The sequence below is a fragment of the Biomphalaria glabrata genome, chromosome 1, assembly GCF_947242115.1.
Source record: "Biomphalaria glabrata chromosome 1, xgBioGlab47.1, whole genome shotgun sequence".
Classification (NCBI taxonomy): domain Eukaryota; kingdom Metazoa; phylum Mollusca; class Gastropoda; family Planorbidae; genus Biomphalaria; species Biomphalaria glabrata.
The window spans coordinates 50,030,926-50,055,304 of record NC_074711.1 but is presented as its reverse complement, the minus strand read 5'-3'; the positions used below and the strand labels follow the sequence as shown (position 1 = coordinate 50,055,304).

General features: G+C 32.3%; 1 protein-coding gene across 1 annotated transcript in view; it reads right to left on the bottom strand.

The window, feature by feature from the left end:
- LOC106074141 (lamin-B1-like) overlaps positions 1-23,890 on the bottom strand; it is a 31,989-nt gene extending 8,099 nt beyond the window's left edge. Inside the window, exons 1-10 of the mRNA XM_056041458.1 lie at positions 23,320-23,890; positions 15,640-15,745; positions 9,869-10,018; positions 9,615-9,785; positions 8,707-8,832; positions 7,894-8,114; positions 6,236-6,452; positions 5,854-5,955; positions 5,649-5,765; positions 2,503-2,601 (exon numbers count right to left, since the gene is read on the bottom strand). Coding sequence (XP_055897433.1) covers positions 2,503-2,601; positions 5,649-5,765; positions 5,854-5,955; positions 6,236-6,452; positions 7,894-8,114; positions 8,707-8,832; positions 9,615-9,785; positions 9,869-10,018; positions 15,640-15,745; positions 23,320-23,747 — 1,737 coding nt within the window. The 5' untranslated portion in view covers positions 23,748-23,890. The remainder of the gene's footprint in view (positions 1-2,502; positions 2,602-5,648; positions 5,766-5,853; positions 5,956-6,235; positions 6,453-7,893; positions 8,115-8,706; positions 8,833-9,614; positions 9,786-9,868; positions 10,019-15,639; positions 15,746-23,319) is intronic.
- Positions 23,891-24,379: the final 489 nt, after the last annotated feature.

Below are 24,379 nucleotides of genomic sequence, written 5' to 3'. Positions count from 1 at the left end.
GAAGATAGCTCGAAAGACGTGGCCTTGCTATCTCCAATGTGGTCAACTAAGTCTAGCCTGGAGCGGAAAAGGTGTGGCGGGTGGAGAATTTAGGGGTAGGATGGGGAAATAATTAAAATAAAATAAATAAATAATGAAAAATAATAATTAATGCTGTGATAAATTTGAGTGACTCTGACATCGAGTTTTTGACTTGTCACAGTACAAAATACACAAGATGCGTACTTGTAGGCAACTCTGGATTAGGATAATAATTTTTCTTTATATTTGTAAGATTTAGACTAATTTTAAATTTTATCATTACTGAACATGGTTATTTTCATTGAGTAGAATAGATGAGTTCTAAAAGCTTTAAAATTTTAATAGCTATGACAGATTCATAAACGTTAATGTTGTTGGCTTTGAATAGGTTATTTAAAATTATAAAAGTAGTACATTTTTTTTTCCCAAGAAATTCTTTATTTTCTTTTATAAACTGTCAACTTATGATATATAATTGCTTTTTGTTAAATAAAATGTTCAATTCAATATAACAGAAAAGAACTTGTAATAGAAAAGTTATTAAATTTTATCGCAACATTTGACTCACATACGATAATGTGTATCTGAAAGACTGAATACATTTACATGGATGCAAGCAACAGAACCCCGTTTTGCCTGCAAGGGGGGGTCGGCAATCCCAAAAAACCTGCAAGCATGATGCCTCTTATACGTCTCAACATAAATAATACATTTACCGCTATATATATATATATATATATATAAGTCTTTAAATACAAACTATAAATTCTAAGCTTTTACTTAAATTACTATAATCTACATGTATGTTTAAACATTTCATTTTTTTTATATATATTATTCACATAGATAGGCCTACCTACTACTACTATAGTCTATATTACTATATTAGTATAAATCAAACTTTGTAGCACCTATGTTAAAAGTTAACTCTATTTCAAATAAAAGATCTAATAGATCTAAATATTTATTGGCTGACAGAGTAGTCAGTAGATCTTACCAAATATAGAACTAGTTAACTGGATCTTCTAACTAATAGTAGCTTAGAGTACTTAGTCTTAGACTGATTTTTATATTAGATATCTAGATCTAGTCAAGATGTTATTTTAATTCTATGATAATAGTAACAAAGTAGATCCATCAATTTACATCTATATTCTATATATAGGTCTAATAAAGAAACTAGTAAGTATTAAGTTAATTAAGTATTACAGATCTAGACATACAATATTCTCTGAGTCTAAGTCTAGACTTTAACTTGTCTAGGAATAGTGTCACTAGAGTAGAGCTACTATTTAACTAGATATTAGATTTTCTCTAGATTTAGGTATAGACTAGACCTAAATCCAAATTATATACTCTAGATTTAGTTTCAGATCTTGAAGTTAGATCTATATACACTAATCTAGTAATGCTAGATCATAGAAGTGAGCCCTGCCCCTACTAGCCCTAGCTAGAATCATCTACTAGATTACTAGATCTAAAATCTAAATCTAGACTAGAGTCTATAGAGTCTTGCCTTTTTTAAATAAGTTTTTTTTTATTATTAGATCTAGAATCTAGATTTAATTAGATCTAGACTTTAAGTAGAATATTATATCTGATAATAGATTATAAAATAATACTAATAGATACGATCTACTTTTGATCTATGCTGCTTCTGCCCAGGGACTAGACCTAGTCAGGCTAGTGGTAGATTGTAACTACTAACTGTAAGATTCTAGATCTAGATAATTATTCCAATTAGACTTATCTAGATCTAGCCTGACTAGGTCTAGTCCCTGTGCCTGGATATAATTAAATCTAGATTATAGGACTAGATCTAATAATAAAAAACTTATTTAAAAAAGGCAAGACTAGAATTGACTAGATCTATATTATTATCTAAGTTTTATAACTATCGTTACTATCATTATTAATACTAATACGGCGATGATCCGGTACGGTAATTTCGCATTTTCGGGTCAATACGTTCAACTTCTAAGATCATTTTAAAATGTAGAAATAGATCTAGAATCTAGATCTCTAGACTAGATCTAGCCTTTAGGTCTGGATTCAATTTTTATGCCGGCAGATCAAACTTATTAGAATTAGGTCTAGATCTAGATAAATAGATCTACTTGCTAGATCTAACTTAGGCGTCTCAGGCCGGGGCCATACGGATTTGTTTCTAACTTTTGTTTACGTTTTTGATACAAAGCGAAAGTTCGGAAATAGCGCATGCGCTGTAACTTAAGAATTGTAACTTCCTGTCTTTCTTTGAATTCGACTTATTAAGTTTTAGTTTGAAAGTACAAAACGTGAATGTGAAAAAAAAAAAAAAAAAAAAGTCCGATACTGAATCGGCAATCAGTCGGACTGGTGTTTGCCGGCAAGCTTTTTTTTAAACTTCGATTTTGCCGGCATGCCGGCTATAGCCGGCGATCTTGCATCCATGCATTTAAAACCATTTATTTGAATGTATTTGTATCTATTAACACATACCTGGCCTCTAGCATCAACTTCGTCCCTGGGCCCAGAACGTCTTTGGCTAATAGATGTAACACTTCGAATTTTCTTGCTCATAGTGCAACTTGCAACTTCCTACAAAATATAAATGAGATTTAACGTTTTGTGTTGAAGAACTAGTGTAAGTAAGCCACTGTTTTTAAAGTTTTCAGATGGAGCAAGTGAATTATAAATTTGGAAAGTATTTAAAGGAAAATATGTTTAATGTATACTTGCTGCCTGCAAAACAGTATTATAATAAAAATCGACATATATCTTTAAAAGCAGAGATACAGGTGTAATGTTTTTTCCGTCACAGTGCCCAAGAGAAAAGGAGAATTAAACTACTTCTACTGTAATAAGAACAAAATATGTGGGACGCCATAAACAAATTCTAGAATGGATGGGGGTGGGGGGCAAGGGAAGCTCCATTTCTAGATGAATCTCCAAAACCCTGCTAAGAATCTAGACTGTACCTTAGCAGGGTTTAGGAGATTCATCTAGAAATGGAGCTTCTCATGCCAAAAGGTTAACTTGTTACATCATATCCTCATTATCAAATAGCTTATGGAGTGGATAAGAATATATGTAACACCACAGCTTCTGGAAATATTGCATATAAAAGAAAGCTACTTAAGAAACAGCGAGTGAAGATTACAGGGGGTCATTGTTTTGTCATTTTTTTTCACAAACAGAACTTGGTTTGGTTATTTGATCAGGCTTAACAGGCATATTTATTGTAATTATGAATTTCTATTTATGGATTTATTTGTGCCTTATTTTGAAGTGAAGTTGTATTACATGAGGACAAGCAAGAACTCAAAAGAGGACATAATTTAAATTGATATTTACTTCTCAACCAATTCTCCTATATTTATAAAATTTATCAAATATGTTAACAGGAGAAGAGCTGAGATTTAAATCCAGTAGCTTAGATTCTTTTTCTAGCCAGCTTTTTGCTGCTGAGCTGTCAGCTCTTTTGCAGACTGTGCCAAGGAAAAATAGTGTGCTGTTTTCTTCAGTTGTTCAGCACTGCTGTACAGGGTGTTGGTTATGTTGGGCTGGAGTGGTAGTAGGGTCTGCCTAAGGTGGATTAGGAAGGGGCATTCAAAAAGGATATGGTTTACGGTTTCATAAAGGTGGGTGCAGTGTCTACAAAGGGGGAGTTGTGTGGGATTTATTTTATTGAGATGGTAATTTAACAGAGGTGTGTGTCCTGTCCTTAGTTGGAGGATTGTAGACTGTTCTTTGCGTGGGAGGAAAGTAGATTAGATTAGATGTATAAAGGTTAAGTGTCGCAAAAATTCTGACTTAGCTGATTCTTAAGCCTCTGCATACTCTAAACCCCATTATGCCAACATGGGAAGGCTAAAAAAGTATAGTATGAAAGAAAATCAGAAAAAATCAGGAAAGGAGTTTCTGTGGTGAGTACTGATTTAACTCTTTGGCTCCGCAACAACGCACAGGACGTTGATTTTAAAAAAGTCGGACCAACGCTGGGGGCATCGGCTATTTAAAATTTATTTTTTCGTTTCTATTTCTCCAATTCATGTTTTTTATTGCTTAATTTTTTATCTAGAATAGTTTCCCTTTGCTAAACATCCGGAATTTCCTTCATTTAACGTGTTTTTATTTTGTACGAAGTTTGTAAAGAGATGACATTTATTTTTTGTGTGCGTGTTTTTTTTAACATGGAGCTTCAACCAAGGCCATATAAACTTTGTAGATCTAAATATTTCTTTGATGAAGAAGTATAATAATTCAGATGACAGTGATTTTGTTTCATCTGATGGTGATATTGATAAATCTAATTATATAGTCTAGATCTAGTAAATTAATTTATAGATCTAGAATCTAGGGCTAGGTCTAGTAATGATGAAGTTTATCAGCTGATGAAGCAGCTCCACCCCCAGCTAATGTTCAATGTAGATCTAGAACTAGTTTAGCTGTCTCTACATCATCTAGATCTAAATCTAATCAGATAGAGGTAGATCTCTAGATCTATCATCTAGGCACTGAAACAGATCAATTTCAGATTTGTTCTATCAAGAAATTGGGTTGTCAACCTAGACTTAGTCAGCACTGCATCTATTGAGCTGGAATGTTGTTTTTTTTCATTGACAATCACATTGTTGATAGTCTTGTCATCAAAATGAATAGCTATGCTGACCATAGGATTAAACTGAACACCCCTGCTAGAATAAGATCCATTTTCAGAGAATGACCTATAACTATAAAGAAAGACAGAGTATGTAAACACTGTAGGTCAGGGAGAACGGTTTATGTTTGCACTGGATGGGAGTCTAACCCACACTTCATATTGACTGCTTCCATGAATATCGCAACTAGAAGGAATATTTATATACTAAGTACATGAAGAACTTAAGAAGAAAATATTATAAATATATATATGCTGTAAAGTTGGACTAGTTTTAGGGTAAAAGTTTTTTGTTCCAAGAGTGTTGCTTTTTTTATATGCGTTTTCATTAAAGTAGTGACATTGGATTATTAGTTCCAGTTTATTATTTTTTACATCTATAAAAATGAGAAAAAAACTTCTTTGAATTCAATTTGAACAATAAATTTCTTGTAACATGTACTTGGATGGTTATTTTCAATGTCAGTTGGTGAGTTTTTCATTTTTAATTTTTATATTCAAAACCTAAAATTACAAAAACAACATGATTTGCAAACTAGAAAACATAAGAAATGGAAAGAGCATCCATTTCTCTTTAATTCTATATCAAATTTATTATTTTCCAATAATAAATAAAAAAGTTATACAAGTTATATTGAAGCAAAGTAGCGCACTCTGAAATGGCGGAAAAATTAATTCCGTCCAAAAGTGGAAAATAATTCCGAAGTAATTCGGAGCCAAAGAGTTAAATCAATAACCTTCAGATACATACTGCAAGGTTTCAGGTCTATTAATGGTGTGGCAAAAAGGAGGGGATCCTCACCAAGCCTTAAATAATTTGAGACTATAACAAATAACACTATAAGCACCTATATCATGTGACATCACAATCTATTTGCACAGAAAAGACATTTAAAATTACTTTTGAAAATGCTATCAGATTACTTGCTATCTTGTCAATTTCAAGCGCACATTATCACCATCAATGAGAAAAGTATTGACTTACATGTTCTTCTGGATCAATGATTGTTGTTGTCATGTCTGAGCTGACAAACCATCTTTTCCCTTTCAAAACTAGGTCACTTGGTGGATTGTGTGTTTGATCAGCATCAGCACTCCATAGCTGGATAATATGTATCAAAGATCCAATAGTTAATTCTAAAACACATAAATAATATTTGGTGCTAAATTCAATTTTAAAAAATACTTACTGTTACAGATTGTCCAGCTTTCAAAATATTTTTTCCAAACTTATGTTTAGTCTCATTATCACCTGCAGTATGTTTCACTTGCCACTGGTGGAGGGGAATGTCCTGAAACATCAAGCTTAAATACATTAGCTTTATCAACAAATAGTCATAGATAAACAAATAAGATTTTAAATATAAGGACATTCCTATTTGGTCAGCCTATTCAATTCTAAATTAAGTAATATTCCCCCCCCCCTCCCATATTCAGTTCAAATAAAAAACCTAATAGGATAACATTTGTTAAACTACGGTTTGATGTTTATGCATCAATTTTTTTTTTTAATTACCAACACAAAAACAATTATTTAAAAAAAAAATATGTTCAAATTGGGTGTCCACCAACCTTATCTGTGATATTTGTCAACTTAATAAACTTGCCATCAGTATCAACTTCTGAAATTTCAATTCCGCAAGTAGAAGAAGCTGATCGAGTAAATCCACTTGATGAACTTCGCTGGGTATATTCTTCAACAGCATCCCCAATGTTAGTGTCCACTCGACGTCTTTTCTTCCCAACAGATGGAGAAGCTACAGATCTTTCAGTGGCTGAGAGATTAAGCCTGAACAAGAAGGTGTTACATATTCAGCCTTAGCACTCAAGTTAAAAATTTTAGGAAGAGGTTTTTTAAATGTGAGATGTGTGACATTTATATCCTTATATATATATATATATATATATATATATATATATATATATATATATATATATATTTAATGAGCGTTGTCAAAATTTTAGGATTTAAGAAGATATTTAGTAAAACAAGTAATTTATAAGACATGTAGGTATCCGGCTCAGGCAGAATATCAATAAGTGCTATCTGGTGCACCCCTAGTCACAACAGGTATATACAAAACAAAAACACATTTTTTGCAAGGTAAACACACCTCACTAAAATAAACCAATTTAAAAGAAAATCAATATAACAAGCAAAATACAAATGAGAAAAACGAGGGGGGGGAGGTGTTGTAAAAATGTAAAAAAAGTAATTTGTGACATTTGAAGTTAGTATTTACATATTTAGCTCTATATAAAATGTAAAAGATGTCAGAGAGGTTTATCAAAGACATCCAATTTACACAGTTAGATGATATTAATGAAATTTAGCAATGAACTCACAGAATATGTTAAAATCCTTAACCACCAAACTGGGTGCCTAAGTTCTCTAAGACAGACCTTAGTTAAGTGATCAGCTACTTAGATGGTGACAATTTTTAGAGCAAGAACATGGATATTGTTACAACATTTAAAGGAGGCAACTCAACGAGGTATGGGAACAAAGACAATACAAAGTTTAATCAAAATAGATCACCAAAACAAGGACCATCTAAATCTCCTCGCACTTCCTCTTCCTCTCCACCCATTCATTTAGTCCATCCTCGTGCGCTGGTGTGCAGCTATAGAGTCACTACAGAACATGGTCATTACACTGCCCCCTTCTTATGCCTGATCCCTGAATCTAGTGTGTCTATTTTGTCCTGCATGGTTCTAATCCCTATATCAAGTGTATCCATCTTTTCCTGCATCTTACCTAGGAGTTCAGTTATATCTGGCCCTACTTCGAATTAATAAGTGTTCGGGTCTTTTCAATTTTTAAGATTTTGCAAATCTCCTGGAATAGCTTGGATTCAAAGTTGCGTCCTTGATCTGAATGTAGTTCCATAGGTACACCAAAGCGGCTAATCCAGTGTTTCACTAAAATATCGACTATTGTTGTGGTTTCTTGGTTTGGTATCGCGAAAGCCTCAGGCCATTTACTAAAATAGTCCATTATTACTAGAATATATCTGTTGCCTTTTAGTGTCTCAGGAAACGGGCCAGCTATTTCCAGTGCGATTCTTTCGAATGGAATACCTACGTTGTTATCCATAACAGGATCAAAAAATGACAAAAGAATAATACTTCTGTTAAAAAGAACTGTAATTTAATTTTTAGCTTTATAATTTACACAGCTTTTGCGTTAAGAAATATTTATACTTATAAAAATATAGTTTTAAACTTACCTTGTTTCTTCAGACTCTAGTAATTTTCTGTAAGCTTCAATTTCTCTATCAAGTTTAATTTTAATTTCTAATAAAGCAGCATATTCAATTTCCAGGTCCTCAAGCTGGGTTCTTAAGCGAACAATATCTTCATCGCGCTGCTGTAGTCTACTTTGAAAATCAGTTCTTTCACGTGCAAGCTGCCTTTCAAGATCAGCTATACGCAACTCATAACCAGCATGCTAGGATAGGAAAAAGTTGTCATGTAAAAACTTTGTAAGAAATAGAAGCAGACAAATTAACAATTGGAAGTAGAGGAGAGCAAAGGGACCACTCTCAACACTTTGGATAAGATTGCCTTATATTTTATAGTACAAAAATTACTTGTCAAAATTTGTAAACATATACACAGTATTTATGAGCTACCTAATTAATGTAAAAGGAAGCTTTCTTATAAATAGTCTTTTTTAAAGGTAGTAGTACAACTCATAAGGAAGAATCATGAAGTTACCATAAATTACAAGATAGGGTATGTTTCTTTTTAATTTTATATTTCATGAGCTATCTTATTGTTGTTCATGGTCATTGAATTATAGCACCAAACTACTGGTAGACAACTAAACCACTGTAGGCGTATTGTAATTTAATCTATAAAACTTGAAATAACTTGAATAACTTCTTTGTGAACAAAAATAAATATAACATTTAATTTAATATAGACAGAGATGAAATTAAATAAACTTATATTTTAAACAACTCTAACTTCTCACTCCACAACACATATAATGTACTAAAACTATTCTAATAATAAAACAGGAACTATTTTTTTTATACCTCTGATTTAAGTTTCTGTAGCTCTGCTGAAAGATCATCTATAGTTTTGCGTGCAATAGTCAATTCCTCCCAAGCTGCTGTTGAAGAAGCACTACTTCTAGCTGCCTGAGATCGTAAGGCTTCAATCTAAACATAAAAAAAAATTTATAATAAACTAGACAAAAATGTATTATAAGCGACTCATCTTGTTTTTATATTTAATGTCTTAGTTTGGAATCTTCATCTTGCCTATATCAACAGGTCCTCCTTCCCTTCTCTAGATGTTTTGGGCCAAAATGACGTTTACTACTTCAGTTTTATACTCAAATATGAAGCTTAATAGCAGAATGGAAAATCATACAAAAGTAATTCAGCTAAAAACAATTTTTTGTAAATTGAAAAAAAAAAAGTCCATAATGATCATAAAGTTTCTTGTGGTTTTCTATAATTCGAACAGCAGAATCTGTGTTGAGTGGAAGGCTAGAGACCAAGCATATAAACAGTGTAGCTAAATGACATGACAATGAGCAATTGGTCTAAACTGACACAGGTTGCAATGTCGCAGATCAACTGTCAGGCATACTATGATAATCGTTCTCGAGCTAACACACACAATGAGTAAACGAGGAAATGTGGCAGGAGCTAGTGGAGATTTTGTTTGAAACAGGTTTTGAAATAGCTCTTATATTACAGTAACATCAAGCACAGTGAGAAGCAATAAAGAAAAGATCTATGTTCCATGTAGATTTAAGTATTTTGAAACAAATACAGTGAAAGCCAGTCAATTAAACCACATCAGGATTCAATCATTTTGTTCCCAATAGCTGTCTGATCCAATTAACCAGATTTTGTATTATAGGATTAGTTTTGGTACCTTGTGGATTTGACTCTTCTTTAAAACTGAAGAGTTATAATTGACATTTCTCTACCTTATTATTATATAGCTGTTCTAGCTCAGCCTTGACAGCCTGCAAATCACCATCATGTTGGGCACGTATTTCACGAAGTGCATCCTGAAGACGAGCTTCATATTCCTGCTCTATCCTTCCATCAACTTCTTCTAACTGAGTAGATGTGCGGATTCTAGATTCTTCAAGTTCCTAGAAAGAGATCAATAAATTAAATTAATGACAGAAACATCAGAATTTTAAAATATTGCTTAAATCACAACGTTTAAAAATACCTGTTCATAAACTTGACTTTTAAAATGTAAATCTTCCTTCAGTGTCTTGACTCTGTTTTCTAAGTCTACTCTCAGTAAAGTTTCATCTTCTAATTGCTTCTTAGCAGTTGCCAGCTGAGTCTCAGTTTTAGCCAATTCATTTTTTAATCTCTAAAGTTGTATAAATAAAAGAAAAAGAATAATCATAGAATTTATTTTTCAGGTTTTTACTTCTATGTATTTATATAGGCACCAATGAGGTTAAAAACTTCTAATTTTCCATTGTACCATTAATGTAACTATTACTTTTTCATGCATAAACTTGAAAATCCTAAATAAAAAACATGGGAACAATATAATGAACCCCTTTAACCCACAGTAGGATGTGTTGATTACAATGGGTTATTAGCAGTTTGTTTTTTTAAACTTTCATATAGAAAGAGCTCATCATGTGTATATCTTGTTACTGCGCAGCATAGTGTGAATGTGGAATGGTGCAAGTGCGTGTTGTAAGGGTTAGAGAAACAAGAATCCAATAATGGAGTAATGTAAACAAAGTTATTATTGGTATATTATAATTAAAATTAAGATTAAAGTCTTCATAATCTACTATCATATATATGAATCTGTTGGTGTATCATTAAGACTCTCATCTGCTAGCCAGTGAGATAGAATATTCTTCTAGCTTTTTTATATTTTAGGGGTATTTAAAATATATTTTTTTTTAACTTTATATATGATCCTTTTTTTTCAAAGTTATTTCACTATTTATATAAAATCTTTTTTTTTTCTATTTTTTTTTTAAATTTAGTTACCTCTCTTTGTTTAGGGTGTTAAAACCTTTTTTTTTAAACCAGCAATCAGAGCTAGTGGGCTCAGTAATTTTTAAATTTAAACATGTACCATTTCACATAAACATTTGTTATTTTTTAATTTAATTAACCAAGTTTATCATCAAAGAATTAACTTTTCATTAGAATGATAAAAAAAAATCTTACAAAATACTCCCCACATTAATTATTAAACTAATTAACTCTATTACTCTACTATTTATTAAACAAACCAAGTCATATTGATTGACAATACTAGTACTGCTGTAGGAAGCAGTCAAGAAGAAAAAAAAATGTACTTTAACAATAATGTACAGTAGTACTTGAATTTTTTTTTGTAGTGCTTTTCTATTGCACATCTTTCATGCTAATAGTAATCTCAATGCATTATATAGCCTTCTTTTTTTTGTGAACCCTTGGGGGGAGGGGGTATCTGGGGGATGGTTTCTGTGTTGCCTTTAGGTGCTTTGCAAACACAACTCTGCTCGAATCGGGTTTTGAACTCGAGCTTCTTTGCTAGGTAGGCAAGCAGTTTATGCCTCTCAGCCACATATCCCACAGAAAAGGATGGAAGCAATAGAGTTCAACTTACATTTGGAGAGTCAGTGGGATTGGCCACAACAACCCAGCAAGATAGATAAAAAACAAAACAACAACAACAAAAACTAAAGCCTCCAAGAACAATCCTGGTGGTTATTTGGCTAATTAACACAAACATCAATTTAATACTCCTCTTCATAATAAGCCCATATGGTAGTTAGGAACAGTAGTTGGCTTAGCTTTAAAAAGCAAAGAATGCCTTAGATCAGGGGTGGGCAACCTTTTTTTTTTATCGAGCATTAAATAAATTTTAGGAATGGAAGGCCACATATATATAAGATATAACTTAGAAAATATGGTAGCTAACTGTGTATAAAGTCTTATAATTGACATGTTTACTGTATTACACAGTTATATTACATTTTTTTTTACTCTCTTGATTGAGGCATTAAAAGCATTTTCTGAAATTAATTTTTCGAATATTTGTTTGAATTTCATTATTGTATTTTTTAAATTCCAAAATTTCAGTTGTGTTGTTGTACCTAATGTGAAGCATTGAACTGATTACAATCGTGTATAATGTTCCGGAACTTTGGAACTACCGTAGCTTACTAGTTGTTATCATTGTGAATGCTGTCAAATAACACTCAGTCAGCATCGACCTGTTCTTATAAACTTTTTCCCAGTTGTATATGGACACAAGTAATGTGAACGTTTAGCATCTCAGTTTCTTAAGTTTTGAAATGCAGCTTCTGGCACCCATAAAATTACTGTGGAAAGACTGGAACTTCTCAGGTCATAATTTGCTTGGAGATTTGTCCTCTGGAGCTGAATCAGCTTCTGCACTAAGTGGTGAGCTAAGGGCTTTGAAAACTGGTACCTGTCGGTGCGTAGATTATGGCATTCTAGCACCAAGGTGTATTAAGTGCACAATTTTTGAACGCACTTTCTTTTTGTTGCCTTGCTTGTAAGCTGGTGGAGCGTTTTTGTTATTATGCTGGTGAAACGTTTTCTTTGAGATTCTTCTGTGTTCCCCTGTTTAGGGTGAGTATCTAAGGCATGACTGCATTTCGCAGTTGTTTTCGATGCCATAGTATACTAGACTGGTTCTTTTAGTTTGTCTTTATTTATGTCTCTACAGGGAGTTAGTATGGGATTGGAAGTCTACGCTGGTGACTAGAGATAGCAGTGTGTTGTGGTTTCGAACATTAATGTGTACGTTGTGGGAAAGCAATGTGTAGAATTATTATTTAATTAATAGATCCACAATATTAGAATGTTCATCATAACTTAAATTCATATCATTAAACATTTACATTGTCACAGTGAGTCACTTATTTATTGCAAGCACAAAGGTGCCTGGTTGAATGTCAGGGGCCCGGGCAAACGAGGTAAGGCCTTAACACAACCCTGACAGTACCTAGTTCTTGATTGAAAATTCCCTTTCAAATTCCCCACTCAAGAAATACAACTATATCACTAGAAATAGTTTCAGCAGAGGAAAATGACAAAACCTGTTCTCCCTTGCTTGCCTAGAGAAATGAGGGTAGCTTTGTAAAGATTCCATTTGTATGTACATTTCATGTGCAAGCAACCCACTGCAATACTTCTGATGAAAAAAATAAAGTGTCTTCCACTCATAAACATAATTTCTTCCTTGAAATCCTTGCTCATGCTAAGCCAACGGATACTGCTGTGTTACCAAACATCGGAATGTTTTGTTTCCAAATCTCCAAGTACTTTTCGGAACTGCCTGTGCTTAAGACACCTAGCAATGATGGCTTAAGACACCTAGCAATGATAAGTTCGATCACCGAGATACTTGGTTCAACAATATGTTTGATATTCCATGCTGCTTGGCGCAAACTTTCCCAGAAACTTTCCCGTTTACTCCGTTTAAAGTTTTAATTAGTACTCTTCTATTTATTACAAAAACTCTCAGTCAAAGCTTGTGCTCCATTGGTTGTTACACTCGACATTTTTTTCCAAGCCAACACTTTCAACACAGTTCTTCAAAACATTAAATATATACTGGTCTGAGTTTGTGCCTTTGAATGTTTCGACATATTGCCAATAAGAATTTTTTTCGTTTACTTTAAACTTTTAAGAATGACATGGCATTTAGCCTCTTCATCATAAGTGATAAGAATCAGAAGTTTCAATAATTTAATCGATATTTAAAATTATTTATTTTTTAATATATTTGCATATGCATAATTTGTGAGTACATCTTATTCCTGTAGGTGCCTGAGGACAGCATAAAACACTCTGGTGGGCAGCATAATTTGCCCACCCCTGCTTTAGATGGATTAAATTGAAGGTAGACAAAATCAAAGAAGCTTCAACTTGTTATGAGCTATTTTTTTTTAGAGGCTTATGTGGGGAAAAGTTATTATTGTTTTTTTATGCTAAAAAAGGAGGTTTGTGTTATTTGTTAGCTCTATGTCTATGGATACTAAATTATTAAGACTAAGACTGCTTTATTGATCCTTGTGGAAATTTGTTGTGATTACAAGGACTCTTTTCTCATATACAGACAACACAACAGAAACATACATATAAAAAGAACATTTCAGAAACACATCAAGAGGTTATTCAGCGACTACACACAGGCATCTTGGTCCTTTTTATGTTTCCTGATAAAAAAGTGTCATTGACCAAGTAAGGTACGAACGAATTTTAGTACTGCTCTTTTCTTGTCTTGATTGACAGAAGTCACTCACTTCGCAACGACTTGACATAGTTATGATGGAGCAGATGGCTGTCTTCTAGATTTTTTGCGATTTTTCTTAGACATTTCTGTTAAAAAAGTTCCTTCCCAACTCCAAAATGCTAGTTGTTAAAATTATGTTCTTTTATAAGTATATATTTTAATTTTATTTGGTAAATGCGATTTAGTGATAGCTTATTATGTGTTATATGATATAAAATTACAATTGACTTGTGGGAGTTGACCATACATGCCTATCTACCCCCAATACCCAGAATTTAGAACAAACAGGTTGAAAATTTGAAATTTTGGGCCCCAATGTGAAACATAAATGCATTTACGTTCAACAGCCATATTACATGCAAAAATAAAACTTTAATTATTACTTAAATAACCAAGCTAGTTTGCTAATCTGTAGGTCATAATTATGTTCTTTGTTTGAACTCAATAGTTCTATCTAACTCTATATGATGAATTAAATTTAAAATGTATTCTAATGACCTAGACTCTAATGTTGCCATCTATTTTTATTTGTTACTACTGGATCAAGAAACTAGATCTAGATTATTCTAGATCTACTTGATTATCTAGGGCTCAACTCTAGATGTTGTCTCTAGTTCAAAATCTAAATTCTAGATCTAGAACAATTTAACCTACAGTCTACATCTAAGTTAAATAAGTCCTCTAATTCTGACTAAGGACACGGATTAAAATTATATTATAAATATTTATCTCAATATCTACGGGCTTATTGAGAACTAAAATTATTACATCTAGAAATCTAGAATAGATCTATCAGTATCAGAATCTATCACCTAGAAGGTTCTAATTCTGGATTCTAGATCTAGAAACTAGTTTAGACTTAGCCTAAGTAATAAGTAAATCTATAGCCTTATTTAGGCTTTAGCCTTACTGTGCCTTGAAGTTAATTAATTACATTTAGATCTAGCTCTACATATAGATATCTACATTTTAATAAATAACTACATATTTAAAAAAAAATCGTTTTCTTGGAAACCAGTTAGATCTAGATTTTTAGATCCGGATCCATTGCCAGGAAAAGGGATTTAAATGGAGCATTGGATTATTAGCGCTAACTTCTATACTTCTAGATTAAAATCTTTGTATAGATCTAGATCTAGCGCGACCATATCTTCACAAATTAAGGACACACCGGGTCAGGGAGGAGAAGAAATGTAAACAATAAACACAGACCTATATATATATATATATTTTGCTTCAGTATCTTTTTTGTGTCAGAGTTCAGACTTGGCAGAACAAAAAAATCGTGAATGCGGAACTGAGGTTTTTTTTTGTGATTTTAAGGGATGATTCTGCATAATGCAGGATGGTAGGCATGTCTGGGGTTGACTATCAGGATAAATCTTAACACAAAATCATTTACCATATTTTCTGTTTTTGAAGTAAGTAGTTATACAACACATATATTATTCAAGCCCTTTTTACAATTAATGTATCTTTTATAATATTATTTTAACTACGTTATTATTATTTATGATAGGTTTCAAACTAAAGGAAATCTAATACTAGATGAAGGGATAGAGTTGGTGAGTCAAAATAAAATATATACCCATTATCTTCACTTAGAAGTTCTGATTGGATAAGGATTTTTATTTATGTCTAATATACATATTATAATTAATAATATAATGCACAAAATTAATGAGCTGAATGCATTACATATACGATACCTGGTTCTCTTTTTCGAAATCCCTTGACTGGAACTCAGCTAACTGCCTCTCTAAAACCTGAACTCGTCTCTCAAGTGCACTGGCATCGCGATCTCGTAAATTATATCTGATTAAAAAAAAAAGTTTTGAGATTTTAGTAAAAATATGGAAATTTTTCTTGAAAGAAGTAAAATATCCAAAGTCAATAATTAGCCTGCCAAGTTTAAAAGTGACAATAGGCAGTTTGATATTAGACAATGATGTTAGAAAATTTTTAAAAATGTACAAAATTGAGAGCGCCACTTTCTTATATAGATAGGTTCAAATAGTGCCACTTTCTTCTTATGTAGACAGAATATTTTTTTCTTTGCCGCTTTGTCATGATCTGATATATCAACTCTTATTTTGGGTTAAATTTCACAAACTTGTACTTGAGAGACAAGCCTTACTTTTTTGTGGTCCTGAATAATCTTTGGTCTTATGCCTTGGGACAGCCTTAGCCATATTGCCTTGGATCTATTCTGGGTAGGACTCTTTGACCCCTGTGAGTTTTATTTTATACTGTTATGATATTCTTTATGTGGATATGTTTGTAGTTATAGTTTTAGATTAAACGTGTCTAAAGAAACAGGCTTATTTGAGTAATTATCCTTTTCTTAGATTGCCTGATCCTTCTTTTCCATTTTTTTTACTGACAGATGCATTTTAGTCATTCTTAGATGAGAGATGGTGTATTACATCCAGTGAAGTTTGTTATTAGGAAATTGTTACCTTGTGAGCAGAAATATTATTGAAAGAGAAGGTTTGGCTATAGTGTGGTCTGTCAAAAAGCTAGATTATCATTATTTGGCAAAAGTGAAGTTTCATCTTGAAACAGATAACAAGGAATTGTCATTATAAGAAAAATGTAACAAAAGAATAACCAAATTATAATTATGACATAATTCACCTGAGCATTCTATAACAGATAATTACTTCACTGGTACTGTAACAACTTTCCTCTCAAACAACTATAAAGAATTACAATGTGAACCCTAGATTACTAATTTCTACTTTAACACAAGAACGTACAAAATGTAGTCTACTCATTTCATTATTTAATAAAATTAACTTTCAAATTTGTGTTTCAAAAACATTTTTACATAAATTTGTTAGCTATAGCTGCAAAATGTGACTTTAGCCGCATTCTCGTCGGCCTCCTTCAGTCGTGAAACAACTATGGTTCATCTCGAACACTTTTTCATATGGCTGTCAAGCCCTATTTTGGAGAGACACTCCCGTCCACATATATTGCATGTCAAGGTAGCTTTCGCTTTGGTGGTAGAGGAGATGGCCATTTTCCGTGTGGCATGCTTTTCTTCAAGAGTCGAGGCCCATGTTTTCTCACTGTCTATAGCTTTCTTGGTCACTGCATTGGGCATACATTTTAATAGTTCCATTCATGTGAGGCCCATCTAAGATGCGCTGTGCTAACACACTATGATTGGACAGGCAAGATGAGGCTCTATATGGGGGATATTGAATATACTATAGGTCTACATGCAAATGATTTTAATAAAAAACAAGATTACAAAGAGAGTTTGTGTTGCCACACAAATTCAGAGGCGGCCCCCGCGGTAGACGGATCCCTGTGGGATCCGCATATTTGCTGGTCGACTGAGGATGGCATCGAGCAGGGTATGAAACCGAGACCGTAGAGATAATCAGTCCTGCACGCTAACCGCACGACCAGGCATTGCACTTAATCTAATGACAAACTGGTTACAAACTAATAGCCTACTATTGATAATATACCTACACATTACGGAATGACAACTACCGGATATGTACAATATGTCACAAGAGCGATTTTAGATAATCTTTTGGTATTGAGCATTTTCATTTAAATGGAACTAGAATGAGGATGTAGATCTACCTAAATTAAACTACTAATTTAGCACTCTCAATATCTAGTAGATGTAAAATATATATTTGGGATAATGTATGTAATTTAGATAAGATTTATATAAAAAAACACTAGATAATCAATTAATAGACTAATTGCAATATGAAATATTAAAATAGTAGATTAGTTTTAGTATTTTATAACATTGCAATATTGACATATTGACAATCTAGACTTTAGAAAAATAAACTACACTTTAAGCCTAGAAATTAAAATTATAGATCTTGATCTAGTGTAAATCATGGCTGCCTGGTAGTGCGGTTTGCACGCTGGACTGTCGTTTGGATTCATCGATGGTCCCAGGTTCAAACCCTGCCCGTTCCCATCCCCCGTCGTCCTACGGAAGGTTTGGACTACAACTCTGAAGGAACATCCGAAACATGTAAAACAACAAACATTCTAAACTAGACCAAGAAATTCTAGATCTAGATTCTATAATGATTTTAATTAGAACTTAAATCTAAATCTAGTTTTAAAAATCTAGCTCTAGTGTAAGAAACAAAATCTAGATCTAGTGTAAAAAATCTATATTAGATCTAAATCTAACTATTACGTCTTTTTAAAATGCGAGTCACATTACGAGGTTTAATAAACATTACTATACCGAGTTGTTTTAGCATTTAAAGAATTTATTCCATATGACGTCACACGGCCTAGGTAGACTAAAAAATGTCATCTATATGAGCAGCTTGTTGAGGGTTCAAAAACATTGGTGCACCGAGTGATTTCTTTTAGCATTTCATTTAAAGAATAACTCCATATGACGTCAAAGGAAAAAAAATCCATTACGTCGCACGTCCTAGTTAGACTAAAAAATGTCATCTATACGAGCAGCTTCTCAAGGGAGCATAGACATTTGGTGCACAGAGTTTGTTCTTTTAGCATTTCATTTGATGGGCTAGTTAGACTTAATATATGTATAAATATAAAAGGATTAAAGACGCTTTTTTTTTTTGTCTTTAAGTTTGTCTGTCCGTTATGTTAATAGCGAGAAAAAAAAAAAGACTAAAAGCTATTGAAAATCTGATTAAAATTTAATTTCCCTTCCGAAACATCGCATTAGTTTTAAGTTTCTATTGTAGATTGTTCCGGATGTTCATATATTTATAGTGAGAGAAAATAAGAATTCCAGATTAATCAAATGCCGTTAATTAAATTTGTGGTATGGTCTGTTATGAAAATTAGATGTACCACAGCCTTATGGAGATTTTTTCAAACCATACTTTCGTGTTAGGAAGTTGTTTTCCTTAATAATCAGAGCATAATATTAACGATAATTAGATTTTCTGAGGTTTTAGATAGAAAGTTAAATGTAGTGTAAGAGAGAAGTGCGATTTTACATAAATAGAGTTAAACTATTTTTCATATAAAAATCTGGAACAACCAATTTTCGTAAATGAGAAAAATATTTGTTTTATGTATTAGAAGAGGGATTTCAAACATTTATTAGCGTTATTAGATTTTTCATATCAAATTCAGATCATTTTTGGCGACGATTTGTAAGAAAATTAAGGTACTGTAGGTCGATTTCTTTTTCGAAACAAAATCCGGAACATTCTTTACCAATTCAAAACTTTTATTGTGTTTTGGCTAGAAAATTAACTCTAAAATAAGTCTAAAAATTGATTTTCAATAATCGTTTCTAGTAAATTACTTTCTTATTTTAAAATCCTGAATAAGCTATTGTCGATATTTTTGAAAAAAATAAATAAATTATTTGACATAAATTTGTTTTAAATTTAAAATTCGGAACAATTGATATTGATAAATAAACTATACTGACATAGTGTCAAAGAATATAAGTGTAATATTAGTCAATTATGCGATTTCAAACAATCATTTGACATAATTTATTTTTTTATAAAACAATATCCAGAACAACTTTATAGTTAATGAAATATAAATCAGTATAGATATTTTTATTTAGCATTTATATGCTATTTACATTAAAAAAACGAAACAATGTATTAAAGATTATGTGTTTATTGCAACGTTTAAGCATGGAAATAAAATCTGATATAAGTTAGAAGAGCAAAAAATTATTCGCTGGCATTGATTTGTTTTTCACAAAACATCCGGAACAATCTATTATAGATACTTAAAACTATTGTAATATTCCTGAATGAAAAAATTAAAGGTTAAATCAGATTTACAATAGCCTTTAGTGTTATTTGTTAATCTAATCGTGACGGACAGACCGACCAACAGACAAAAATGCACAAAAATAAGCTTCTTTTATTCGGATGAGGGGCACTAAACAAAAAATACATAAAATCTGATTTTTTAAAAAAGTTTAAGGAATTGGTGTAGCACCATAGCATGTTGCGACGTTACGCTACTGCACGAAAGTCGCTGTATAAAAAGTCCATTTTAAAAAATGTGCATGATATTTACATACAAAGTGCATTATTAGCCTCTATAAACAAACAGAAAAGTTTTCTTTTAATTTTAGCAGCTAGTTGACCAGAAAAAAACATCTTTAAGTATTATTTAAATTTGTTGTAAACATTTCCTGTACATTTTTAAAATATATTTGACTTAGTGATACTGAAAATACACAAAAATTGTTCATCTTTGTTAGCATATTGTAACATTGCCTCCCTTACATTTACGTAATTGTTTTAGAATTTGTGTATTTTTATGAAAAAATCGCTTGCATAATTAATTTTATAAAATTAAACGGTTTGCTTTTAGAAAACCAAAAGTAGCCTTTGCAGCTAAACTTTTCAAGCCGCATTTAATGATGAAATAATATTTTTCATATCTCTTTTAGTTTTCGAGATCTGAGTGTGACAGACTGACATTTTGCAGAAACCTAATAGCGGCTTTTTCCCCCCGCTAAAAAATGGATTTAGGTCGATTAGCTATTTTAATAGCTCCATTCATACTATTTTTACATTCACTTTACTTGTTATTTTTTTGTTTAATTGTTTCTAATACACTATATTGTGACTATATCAGTATAACGCAAATTGAAACCATCAGGCCGCTGGTAATATATGGCTAGAACTTTTATATATAATGTGTTTCCATGCCAAATATAAATAAATGTCTCTTTTGAGCTGAGTCATCAGACTTAATAGCCCTAAGCCCATTATCTTCACTACTGGAAGGTAAAAAAAAAAATTCCAGACCTTTGAGTACTTTGAGTTTGACATCATGAACTTTTCCTTTACAAAGAAAAAGGAAGCAACATGTGTCGGGAGTGAAGAAAAAAGGTGCACATGTAGTAGCACAGTCCTTTTTTAAACTTTCAAATATTAAGTTTTGTAATAAAAAGTGAGCCAATTGAGCCTCTCTTCAAAAAGTTCAAATCAGGGCTAATCGAGCTTCACACTTTACTAAAGATCTATTATTCTAGATCAGTAGATCTAGATCTAAATGTGTCTGTACTTCTACTTTACACTAATGTCTTGTCTATTTCTTCTTCTACAGTACAGAAAAAATGGAACCTGTGCAATGTTGTATCCAATAGCCTCAATAGGTTTTAGACTAGATCTAGATAAAGTAGATTCTCTAGTCTAGATCGAGACTCTAGTATGGTAGATTCTTATAATCGAACACCGACTTTCGGGAACTAGGTCAAATTTTTATTATATATTTTTTTATTTGGTGAAGGTTTAACTTACAAAAAAAAACTGAAAGCAGATTTTATTTTAAAATAAATGGGGTCACTTCATGCTCCTATTTCTCCTTCAGTTGAACAGTGAGCACCGTCATTGAACAGCACTATGTAATTGCTAATAAATTATATCTGTGTTACTTAAAAATTATTTAGATTGTAGTAAAAGAAGTAGATTCACCTTTTGTAATATGTATTTATAGTCTATTTCCTCATATACTCCTCCCTCTCCCCCACCCCCCCTCTCTCTCTCTCTCTCTATATATATATATATATATATATATATATATATCGTATATAGTTTATTTATTTAAATACCTATGTAATCTATGTGTAGAAACAGACAGAAATAAATTTATCCAGATTATAGAGCTATTTAAATTAATTAATTTAATAAACATGATATATTTTCAACTAGGCTGCTTGTATTTTCTCTCTGTCTTTCTTTTCATTCCCATCCAAGGACCCTCTTCTTGTTTTCATAATTTGGATGTTCGTTTTGTGACACCTTAACATTCCCTCCCTCCCTCCCATAGATGCTAATAATTCTTTTCATGACTCTCTCCCCCTTCCCGATGAAGGTCATGTTTATTCATTTAACAGCTAACGTATATAAATGTGATTGGAATGTCTTTCTAAAGATGTTTGAAAGCTTATTTTGATATATCCATCAGCCTACGATCAAGGCTCATAATATAGCCCTCATCTCTTATATGGGTATGAATTGCCGGGGGAGGTTAAAACAATAGCTTTACATACATGCCATGGTTACTGAGAATCTAAAAAACTGCCATCTGCTTTGGAAAAACAACAAAATTACTGGAACTTATCTAAAATTGGACATGCGCAGTCCCGAAACGTCCTTTTTAGCTCCAAACATAAAAACAAATGAATTACAAACAAAAAAAGCGACCCGTTCAAGGAAGGAGAATTCGATGGAGTGTTCAAAATATAAGAACCTCCTCTAGATTTAGGGAGCTGAAATTCCAGAACTTCAGGTGTCCAAAAAATGACGTAAAACTTGAAACAAGAGTTTTCCTTACTGCTACATAGGTCTTTGTTTAAAATCGATTATGCTCACTATATATAAAGATATCATTGCTAAAAAGAGTGAATTCAATTACTTTTGATGATGGAGAACATTTTTGTCTTTGACAATTTTTTGAAAAAAAAAAAAAATTATTTAAATATCTTGCATTGAAAGTATAAACATTTTTTATTTTTGCTGATACTCATCACAGAAAAGTCGTACCCTGTTGATTTTTTCCTGCTAATAGTACATGTGTCTGGCTATATTCCTACCAATTTTCAGATCGATCTATAGTCAACATCGAACAAGCTTGAAAAAAAAAAAAAAAAAAAAAAAACATTGACCTCAATGGACTTTTCAGGTTTTATTTTTTTTTTATAGAAGATATTGTTTGTCACCAACAAATGAAATTATAATCTTGTGGCAGATATTATTAGCTACAGATCTAGATACTTTTGAAAGATTTTTTACCTTGCAATTTTTTTAAAAACGCATTTGAAAAAAAATTGTTTCAGGCGATTTTGATCCCAATTTTTAAATATTTTGTTATTTTCTGCCATCACAACGCCGCCATTTTGTCCCCGCCACTCTGACATTTCTTGTAGATCTAGACCCGATAATTTGTTTATTTCATCAATATTTACATTTTAAACAACTGAAGTTCATAAATATAAATGAAATCAGATTTGTGTGCTAGAAATTTACTACGAATACTAGATATACTATTAAATTTCTTATTTAATAAGTAGATCTATCGTCTACGAAACTCAATTCCAACTTTTTAACTTTTGACCTTGGGGGTGTGTCTCGCCGGCTGAGCCAGCGACAAGCTCTCTCATCACTTTTTCCATGTCAACCAATGATTTACCAATGTTAGGTCAAAACGGCACACAAAAATCATAACTTTCTTACTGTTAAACATAGAGTCATAATTTATACACCATTACTCCATTAGAAAGTTCTTTTAAAGTATTTTAATGATGTACTAATTTAGTACTAACGGAAAATTGTTTTTTCAAAGTCAAAGATAATTTTTTTTTTCGCCTCCCTACTAGATTTAGATTCTATACTATTTTTTAAAATAGAAAAAAATAATTTACTTACTTAGACAGTAAATCATCCAATTCTGCTTTGTATTTGTTTACTTCTATTTGCAAACGTGCTTTATCTTTTGCGGTTTCATCCAATAATTTTCGTAACTCTGCTAACTCTGATTCGTACAGAGTTTTCACACTTGTAACTTCCCGTCTTACCACTTCTTCGGTTGACTTTACTTGATAAGAAAGTCGATTATTTTCTGCTTCTAAACTCCTTACTTTATCAATGTAAGCAGCTAAACGATCGTTCAAACCTTGAAGCTCTTCTTGCTCTTGAATACGAGTCAGTCTAGCGGGAGATGGCGGTCTTCCTGATCCGCCTGAACGACGGCTTGTTGAAGTGAAACTTGCACTTGAACTTGCCCCATCACCACCTCCAGATGATGTGGTATGCGTAGTTGTGACGACAGTTTTTTTTACTTGCTTAGAAGCCATATTTTGTTAATGATTTTAAAACTTTCAAATAAAGACAATAATACACCAAGATCTAGACTAAATAATGTAATCCTTTCAAAAGTTCGTGACAATTTCTGGTATGTAAGCAAATGGCCGATACAATACAATCTAAACAGGTTCTCTAAAAAAACCCAGAATATGGGTATTGGTATATTAATAAAAACACAGATTCTTACAACGCCTAAATTTATTTGCCCAGTTCAAGATATACTACTTCCAAGTCAAAACCTCAAGCAAGATGACGTCGGGGGGGGGGGGGTGGCAGCGGGCAGAATATGAACCCGAGACCATCGGGACGACACAGTGACAGTCCAGCGCGAATACCGCACGAAAAGGCAGCCATCCGGCTGTTTTCCATTTTATACCGTGAAGTTTGCTGCCATTTTAGACGGTCTTTAATGCCTGTATTGTAAGCCCCTGTTTAAAAACTTACTTTATTGAATAAAAAAAAAAAGATACTTTATGTAAATGAGGTAACAATTGAGCTACAAACAAGCATTAATTCGCACACAATTCACAACAATAACAGTTTCATCATTTAGTCCAATCTCTCCTTCTTGTTAAGGCATGTTGTAAACCTAGAGATAATATTATCTATGAAACCAAAGAAT